Source organism: Empidonax traillii, unplaced genomic scaffold (assembly GCF_003031625.1).
Source record: "Empidonax traillii isolate 1590-97213 ecotype Southwest subspecies unplaced genomic scaffold, ASM303162v1 scaffold125:size1524877, whole genome shotgun sequence".
Lineage (NCBI taxonomy): Eukaryota > Metazoa > Chordata > Aves > Passeriformes > Tyrannidae > Empidonax > Empidonax traillii.
This window is the reverse complement of record NW_020955318.1, coordinates 1,494,432-1,504,594: the sequence shown is the minus strand read 5'-3', so window position 1 is coordinate 1,504,594 and position 10,163 is coordinate 1,494,432. Positions and strand designations below refer to the sequence as shown.

Here is a 10,163-nt window from a genome sequence, read left to right as displayed (position 1 = left end):
CTCTAATATGACCAGCTGCAAAGAGTGTACTTGTTAAACAGCATGAAAGTACAGGTGAGAGAAAGAAGTTAGATTGTAATATAATGTGCAACTGGTTAATAAAGATTTTTCAGATCTCAGCAGATGAATGGCAAAACTCTACTGTATTTCATAACTGTATCTCTCAAGGTGGCTGAAATAACAGGCTACTGAGATCTACATATAATTTTTAAAAGCTGCGACTGCATGACATAATTAAATTTTGTCCTTGTTGTGAAGACAATTCCCTGTAGGTAGTAAGCCTAGTTTAGTGTTTCCCCATCCTAACATCCAGTGAGAGGAGATCGATTTTTTTTTGTGTTGTAATTTAACACATTTATATTGGTAGTCAATATCTATTTTCTACAAATTTACCTGTAAGCTGACAGTAGAAAGTTGTGCAAAAAGGGTATTTTGTAAAAATGTATCACTTCTAGCTCCGGATTTTCAAGATGTCCAGGATATAAAGACAATTAGATTGTAAGTTTTAGGATGAAACACATTTGGCTCAAAACAGGTCAAGAGCCAAGGTATCTGAAAGTAGAAATACAAAACAGCAATAATTTTTTTTTTTTTTTGAATAATAGCACAAAATTGTCATTAACTTGAAAAACAAACCACTTGGTCAAAAGTCTGAACACTCAACAATTGCATTTATCCTCCAAAAATAGGGAATTTTCCTTATCAACACTATTTCTAAGGTAAATGAAGAATAAACCATTTTTTCAGACTGTCGTTTGATTTGCATGTCTATTAAATCTCCAAGGGAAAAGTGTTTACCAAAAATTGATTTAGAAGTTCAAAGCTTTCTGAATGTGTGAGACTGGGAAGATGACATAAACGTCACTCTCACACCTCAGGTCACCACATCACGCATAGCCTAAAACCCAGATGATCCCTTAAGCCCTGGCATGCTGTAAAAAGCAGTATGGGGTAGCACAAGGATTTCCAAAAGAGAGACAAAAGCCCACACAAAGACTAATCCACATCAGGCCCATCAGAAATAATTTAAGTTGCTTGGAACTCTCTTCTGAAATTTGTAGTAACTGATCACTAACATGCACAGCACTGCCACAAGACGTTTTCATTTGGAACAAAACTAAACCAAACTCCTCCTTTATCAAGGATGTTGTGCTATTTGTCTACTTGGTCAACAAAAGATTTAAGACCTTTTCATTTTTTATGGTTTTGTATGGCATTCTGCTTTGTATTCCCATAGACTGCCAGACTGTGCCACCTTAGCAAGGATACCTAATCACAATGCTTGAAATGACTTAAAGAAATCAGGCTGCAACTCCTACAAAAGCTGAGCAGGACCAAGGAACAATGGGACCACTCTTTCTTTCCTCAGAAGTAACCAGAAGCTGTGTTAGAAACTGCACTGACATCAAGACTCAAATCTGCAGTTGCCTTGTCTGGATGCTGAGGTGTTTGTTTTCTCAATTTTGCAAACACAGAATTCCACAGAATTACATTAAACAACTTGATGAATTTGAAATTCTTGCTCTCAAAGGCCAAGTATAGAAACACCATTAAGATCAAGATACAAGTACATTAAAATCAGATTTACCATTTCCTAATCTAATGGTTTATTTCATGTTAAAATCTAAAAATGTTGATGAATCTCTCACATTGTGGGGGAATTTCCAATTATATTTTTTAAGGCAGTAAATTCAATCATCATGAATCCTCTGCTGCCCTTTCCCAATTTCTACAAAGTAGAACTGATGTCAGTGAGAGAACTAAAATCGAATTTGAAGCATAACCAACAGAGGATAACAAGTAGAAAAAAGTACATGAAAAGCAAAAGGACATAATTTAAGACATTTTAGTAATAGATTAGTAGGGAAAAAAGGGAACAATGGAAGCTAACAAGATACAAACCAACCATTTGCGTTCTTTGGTTTTGTTTTGTATGTGTGGATATATAGGCAGTGCTGCAAAAGACATGCTCATGCAGGTAAAGAAGTATTTATAGTTCACACCAAACTAAACACTGCAACTACATTGCATGTGCAGAAGCATCATGCACATTTGTTATGGACAGAGACCAAGTCTGACGGCACTGCTGTCACGTTTGTCATGTGCAATGAACACACCAACGTCGATTCTCAGGATCGCATCCCATTCAACAGCGCAGATACCTTGGCTGGATTAGCTCTAAACAAACCATGTACAATTCTATTAGGATTATCGAAATCAAGAAGGAACACTAAAACAGTCTCAAAAAAAAAAAAAAAAAAAAAAAAAAAAAAAAAAAAAAAAAAAAAAAAAAAAAAAAAAAAAAAAAAAAAAAAAAAAAAAAAAAAAAAAAAAAAAAAAAAAAAAAAAAAAAAAAAAAAAAAAAAAGGCACTGGTCTCAAACCAGAGTTAAACTCACCTGGAGATTTTAAGAACTAATTCTACTTTTGTGACCAGTTGACTATTAAGATAGACAACGTCAAGAGAGAAAATATAGTATGTATAAATCTGTGCTTCTGTTATATAATCACTGAAGTTATTCTTCAAACAGAACTAGGAAGCTCTTAGATTCTGATGATATGCTCTGCAAGGCTGCAGCTTCTGTAACAAAATCCTTCCTTCTGTTAAAGATGGGCAGTCGAGAGCAATTTATTTAAATGTCATAGGGTGTGGTATAGGAGTGAACAAATGAATGCAGTTGCTACTGGTTATTTGTATGTCAAAGGCCTCAAAGTCAAGTCTCTCAGGAGAAGTTAAAGTAGCAAGATGAGACCGAGGGAGAGCATGAAGAGGGAGGGCCCCATCCTGCCTGTGAACATATCCATGGGGATTCAGAGAGGTGGAACTGGACAAATTTCCCAGTGAACAAATCAGCAAATAGAACAAAAAAGACTCAAGGTTTCAATGAACATAGATGAGGGGGCAACACAACAGAAAATTTAATTAAAAGATAAATAATAAGCAAAGAACTTCTAAATTCAAAGATTCACAGGAAACTTTACGTTTTTCTAAATTACACGTGTCATCCTCAAAGACAGACCTGTAGATTGTTAAGGCCAGGTCTGTAGAACCTTCCATTCCATGGACCTACAAGCAGCTTAAAAAACAGTCAACATTGCTTTCTCCCCACTCCACAGCACAACAGCACCGATGGCAGCACACAGTCTCAACAGTTATAATTCACCTTACTTAACACTGACTCCTCGCCTAAATTATGCAGCAAAATTTACACGTTCTGAGAAAAACCGCAAACTAATTAGGATCTTGAAAAGTACACATGAAAAGTAGTGGAACTGAGACTAGAATACAAAGGCAATAGCACACAGAAAGGACAACATCAAACTTCTAACCATCCCTTTCCGTACTTGAAGGAGATGCAGAACCTGAAAGATGTCAAATTCAAAAGATTTTATCAGATCTTTCTCAGACAGCAGTTAGCAAGTTTGCTTCTGCAGAGAATCAAGATTGCCTGAACTTCTCTTTAGCATACATAATTAATGTTGATATTCAATACAAAAGTATTTTAAAACAAGCAATATGGACTAAAACTCCTCATGTTTGTGACCTTACACTGAGCTTGTGCTACTGGTATCAGAAATATATATCCTTAACATAGACATGAATTGAGCACAAAGTTTTTTCTATCCTGCTCAGAAGCAACTCCAATCTAAACAGGGCCCTGTGAAAGGTAAACTACTTTACCCTGTTCTGGAGTTCCAAATGTTCTGAAATGGCATGTATTAAATGTAAACACTAAATGAATCCTTTCCTCTAGCCCAGTTATTTCACACCATTCTCCTTTTAATCTTCTGCTCTGGAACTTAATAGGATTTATTATTGAGACTATCTATGTAGCTAATTGCCAAGGTTTAGATGAAGCGATTTTTTTAATATCTGCAGTTCTTTGTCTAAGACAAGGGCCATCCCATGTTTATTCCAGTGATACCAACACTGAAGGTCAGCACGTGACCCTTCTCTTTGCCAAAACCTCAGATCTAATTTCTATTCTATTCCAGAAGAATCAACTTATCATTCCAGAAGACAACTGTGAGAGTCTTTAAAATAATTTTGAGATGTAATCTGTTCATACTGTTCCTGTTTCAAACAGCAGAAGCACCACAACTGCTGAGCTTCTGACTATTTTAAGTGCTTTAGTGACAAGAGCAATCACCTTTGCAGATTTTAAAAAGAATATAAAAATTTGTAATTCTTCCTTAAAGTCAAATGATTTTTCTCTTGCTCTTGCCACTCCTTCTTAACAATCCCTTTTGGACCCCTCACAGTCTTATGGATAAACTAGAAGTTCGTGTATTAGTTTAATACAAACCCAGTACTGGTAGGTTTCTACTATTCTATATTCTCTCTCTGCCATGTTGGCTTCCCACCTCAGAAACTTTCTTCAAGTGACTGTGCCACTTGTGCTTGGAAACTGAGAGTACATAATTACTAGCTGTTCCTTACAGCCCTACTATTCTGTCAAAACAAGAAATAAACTTATTTGCTAAACTTCTGACTCTAGTTATTAACCAACAGAAAGAAATGTCAGACAGTCTATTAAGAACAGGATGAAAAGAAGTCAGGCATACTAGATGCAATAATAAAGTTGCTAAAGTTAAACAACTAAACACAGTTCATTTTTTCTTATTTAATAAATTATATAAAAAAGTGAAACTTTTTTTTTTTTACACATTATTAAAAAACAGTTTCTTATCTAACTTCAGCAATAATACAAGCAATAATGAAATTGATTTAAATTTTTGGGTGGACATTCCATATCCCGTTTAAGTGGAGTCCAGTGCGCACAGCCTCACAACTACTGGTGATGTTTCATTCCCAGGGTTGGTCTTCTTTTGTGTTGTTCTGGTTCCATAGATGACCTCATTGTTCATTTGGGGAAAAAACAAACAAAACCAAAAACCATACTCCTTGGTTAACATTGAAAAAAATCCACAAAAACGTGGCAAGTTTCAACACCTGCTCAAATCGTAAGTACTTTTGTATCATCATACAGATGTTCAATTATGGTTGTCACATCAACAGTAACATGGCATTGTATCTTTAGCCTTGTAGGAAAAAAACCCAATGGCATATGCACATGCACACACAGAGTACACTTGACAAGAACACTTTTACGTGGTTTACATTTCACTTTTATTTAATCCTCAAAACTGCCCATATTGCAGGGTTTTTCTTGATGAAATATGGAACTGAGCAATTAATTCTACAAAATTATGGTAAAAACTTGCTCATTTTTCTACCTTTATTGCTAAGAAACTTTACAGGTGCACAGTTTGTAAAAATAACCCTTTTAAGACTGAATGTATACACATGCTACAGGATTTAAAAAGAATGACATTAGCATAGCACCTCCAGATGGGGTAAATGCAGTGCCGAACACACAGAGAATGTTCACGAAGTTAGAACTGCTCATTTATTTTACAGCTTCTAAAGGGAAGAAATTGTTCAGTCCTAAAAGGGTTAAGTAGAAACCCTAATATACTTCTTTTTCTAACAAAGCTGCCACTCAATCCCACAGTACAGTGCTTGAAAACAAAGTCAAAAGTCTGGCACAGGAAAGTATACACATTTGTTCAGTACTCATAAACACAGCTGCTTTTGAAAGAAAGTAAATAATATGGTTAATAATTGAAGAGCATCTTAGTTTCAAGATGGACACCTCTATGGAGTCATTTAAACTACAAGTGGGTAGCTTACTTCCAATAGGTACTTTGTTTCACTTGGCATTATTATTTTGTATATGGGGAATACACTAATTTATGTCTTGAGTTCATGTCTTTTCAGGTAACCATTCTGATCTTTTAAGTCTGTGCAATGAAAAGAATTCCAAAATACCATTATTAACACACTTGTGGGATGCCCTCAAGGCAAATAATTAGGAAAAAAATCAGCAGCAGATTATTAAAGACTATGCTAGTGTTGATTTCTGAAATGCAGTTCCAAACAACAGAAAACAAGAAAAGGCATAGCTAAATTAGAGCACTCACTTTGCTTTGTCTCCCTAAAGTTGGAACTATAACAACATTCTGAACACAGACTCAATTTCTATGTATACAGAATTAACAGCAGACTTAACAGCTAGACTTGAACAGTTATAAGAGTTTCATACTGAAACATTCTATAAGTAGTTTTATCAAAATCTTGAGATATCGTTAATATAATGAAAACTGATTAACAGCTCACAAGGCCAATATATGTAACAATATCACCCCACAGAAAAAAAGTTCAGGAAGATAATGTATCTGAACAACTGGACATATTAACAACAGTAAGGACCCGGAAGACCATTTCTGTACTACAGGATAACTACTGGCAACAACAGAGTCACAAGCCCAATGGAAAAATGGGGTTTAAAATGGTCTTGTAAGCAGAACTTAATAGGCTCTTCTTTTGACCCACTTGGCGGTAGTGTGTAGAACAGCAAAAATTAGGCTAAATCTTTACAAGTCAAGGAATATTATATCTATTGGGCAAAAATTACTGCACGTAAGGAAACTGAATATAAAAAGTATTGCATTTATATGTAAAAAATTTAAAATAATGAGTATAAAAGCACGTGTCAAGTTCTGAAAAGATATTTTAAATAGTCTTTGAAGGTTAAAAGGCTTGTTATGGTTTGCCTGCTGTGTGTATATCACGGTGTCTTCAATACCCTCTAAATCTGATATATATGTATCTTGTTTTATTCTTGGTCTAATTAGTGATGAAAATCTGTGGCTTTTGAACTAAGCCGTACTGTAAGATACTTATGTCCTTCCAATAAAAACACTGTGAAATGATTCCTGCCACAACACAATAAAACAAAATTTTATAGCACATACAAAGGTAAACAGATTTGCAAGTAAATGCCAGTAAACAGTTTAAAACAGAGATAAGGCCACAATGAATTCTGCCCTTGGTCACTGGAACGGAGATGAGGTGAGGCAGCATTCACTAGTGCTCGGAACCAGCATCGCGACTGTCACGGGAACAAGTTTGTAACACAGAATAGCAAACATGAAGGCCTGTGGTAGAATACAAGCACGTTTTAGGAGGACAGTGGCACTGATTTTACTATTTGCTAAATATGCTTTATAACCGATCTCTTCCTTTGAACACATCCTTCTCACACACATAACGGAGCACTAAAGCAAGCAAGGAGAATGGAGCGTTAGAGTATGCAAATATGGTTCAGAGTCGATGCCTTAAAACGGTGGTGGGTGTTGAAACTGGAATAAGTGGTCAGAAATAAAAACCCTATGAAAATGGTCAACAGGTAAGCTGGTAAGCAATGCACTGCTGTAGGAAGCCACAGGTTCACATTTACACAGCAGTTGTGACTTTTGCTTCAGAGTACAGAAGAGACTGAACATGTAATGAAATTCGTATTTTGGCTTTTAAAGAGAAGATCACACTATCACAACTTGTCCTACAAGCCTATGCCTAGCTCTGCGACTACAAATGAACTACAGGGGTATACTTTCAAATACAAATGAAGCAGGCAGGTCTACAAGGAGGGACAAAACATGGCAAAGTCAAAAAGAAAAAAATGCAACAACCAACAAAGTCAAAGTGCAAATGAGCCTTGAATTTATGATGGAGAGAAGACTTGAATGTTGCACAAGCTGTTGGCGGGGAAAGGGAAACCCACAGGAAACAAAGATGGGAGGAGTTGACATCTTCATAGTGCTTTTATGATTTTCTATTTGCCCATTTCTAAGTAATAAAATTTACTTCTAGTTATTATGGTATGATCACTTCACAATGAAAGCACGTTCTCAACACAAGTGTTACGTGAAAGTCTGGCCTAATTTACTGAACAGTATGAAGAAAAACATGCTTGTTGTGATTCTCAAGTGATGGAGGGCATCACCTACCAATCCCATTTGTAGCACATACTTCTCATGGTACTTTAGTTACATGCCAACAAGACAGAAGACATGCTGCCAAATGAAGTTATTGGGAACATTCCACTTTTGAAATAAAACATTTAACTTACATTTAATACAAATTATATACAAGATTAGAAAAACCTGAACAGATCCTGAAACATTTTCAGATGTAGTATGACTGCGCAAGGAAGAGGGGGAGTAACCCAGTAACAACCCTTCAAAAACACCAACATATGCCTGTGACATGAACAATCATTAATATGACTGCTTGAGATGCCACTTTAGGAAAAAAACTCACGTAATGTTAGAACCTCATGAATTATCACTATAAATACGTATTTAAAAAAAGAAAAACAGAAATAGCTATTAACAATGACTGAAAACAGAGCACTAAAGTTAACATACATTGCATGTATTGCAGGCAAGGCAGAGGCATTTTTTAAAGCTTTTGCACAGACTTCATATAATCTTAAAAAAAATATGCTGGCCTTTACAAGGTTCTACTTGCTGAAATAAAAACAATTTCAGTCCATAAAAAGTCACAAGACTTCAGTTTAAAAAAAGGAACAGTTCCAGCCACAGACCAAAAATATATATTTTTTTTTTTAAAACTGGAAGAGTATGGTAATTAGATTATACAAGCATGGTCAGGCTTTGGAACCTGAATATACTTCAGAGCAAAAGCTCAGAGAAAAAAAAATATAAACTATTTGGTAACAAAAGTGTACTATATGTTGTGATACAAAAAAGGTATGGTGAAAATGTACCTTTTATACTAAAGCTTATACAAGTTCCTTGGTCCATAAAAACTATGATGTGTTCATGTTTTCTAGTTTGCTCAACATGTATCCCAGCCACATTTTTGTTTCTTGCCCACTAAAAAAACCAGCTGAAAAATAGATTTTCGATAAAGTTCTTATGTTTCGGCTGTTGGTTTGATTTTCTTTTTTTTTTTTTTTTTTTTATCGTGGCTTCTGTTTTTAAGATCTCACTTGCAGGTAACAAAGTTCAAATCATATCACCTAAAATGGAAAGGTGTTTTCCCATGAAACCACAAAAATTGTTCAGTTCTCTTGAATGTAGCACATGACAGTCAGTTAAAGTCCAGACAAACAACAGTAGTTAGGAAACTACAGTTGCTGTAGATGATGTGACATTGGTTGGGTTTGTGCTGACACTTGTGTAACTTCCCTCGCTGTTTGTGTTTGTTTCACTGGAAGCCATGAGGCTCGAGTTGGCTCGGAGGATCGCTCCAGCAGCGCTGCAGTGTGGCCGTGGCCCTGGTTCCGGTGTGTATGTAAAGGTAAGGCTGGTGGAGTAAATTATGCCATCGTTACGGACCAAAGTTACTGGAACCTGCACTGGCTGTCGGACCCATCTCCAACCCTCTCGAAATGCAGAAATGTCTGGAACAACACACAGCATGCTCTCTGCGCATCTGGAAAACAGGAGAGTCCACTGAGCAGAATAAACTTAAGTTTAAAGAACAGAACAGAGTAGTTCAACAGTCATCTAGTCCACGCTCTGACCACTGCAGGGCTGACCAAAAACTAAAGCATGGGGCCTGGTGCATTGACCACCTCTCTAGGAAGCCTGTTCCAAGTGTCTGACCACCTTCTTGGTAAAGAAATGTTGCCTAATGTCCCATTTAATCTTCCTTGGTACAGCTTTGAGCCATTCCCATGCATCCTGGCACATGACAGCAGGAAGCAGAGCACAGCACCTCCCTCTCTCCCTCCCCTCCTCAGGAAGCTGCAGAGAGCAGTGGGGTCCCCCTCATCCTCCTTTTTTCCAGACTGGACAAGCCCAAAGTCCTCACCCATAATGCCCAGGACATGCCTTCCAGCCCTTCCCCAGCTTTGCTGCCCTTCTCTGGACACATTCCAGTATCTGGACATCCTTAAACTGTTGGGCCCACAACTGCAGTGCTCATGGTGAGGCTGTACCAATGCCGGATACAGCAGGACAATCACCTCTTTTGACCAGTTAGATATGGTTTGCCCTCCCTCCCTTCTGCCAGGGCACACTGCTAACTCATACTGAGCCTGCTGGCAACCAGATCTCTTTCTGCAGGACAGAAAAGCATACACTTGAGTGTGTACATGGGAGTATACACTCTTCACAGCACCCAGGAGAATATAATCACCATGAAAGTAAGTGAAAATACTGTACCTGTACATGGTTTCAGCTTCCACATCCCCAAACCAGACACGTAAATTTGGAGTGAAGTTCTGTCCTGTAAGTTCCAACATTGCTACATCCCCGCCACCATTCAACTGGAAAAAAAAAAAAAAA

General features: G+C 37.0%; 1 protein-coding gene across 4 annotated transcripts in view; it reads right to left on the bottom strand.

Annotated features, from left to right (window-relative positions):
• Positions 1-5,111: 5,111 nt before the first annotated feature.
• Positions 5,112-10,163, bottom strand: part of RBPJ (recombination signal binding protein for immunoglobulin kappa J region) — a 149,342-nt gene continuing 144,290 nt past the window's right edge. For 3 of the 4 annotated variants that reach the window (XM_027883368.1, XM_027883370.1, XM_027883369.1), the window contains 2 exons: positions 10,041-10,144; positions 5,112-9,306 (listed from right to left, as the gene is read on the bottom strand). In XM_027883368.1, coding sequence (XP_027739169.1) covers positions 8,991-9,306; positions 10,041-10,144 — 420 coding nt within the window. In that variant the 3' untranslated portion in view covers positions 5,112-8,990. The remainder of the gene's footprint in view (positions 9,307-10,040; positions 10,145-10,163) is intronic. The other variant, XR_003571180.1, reaches the window with a different exon arrangement.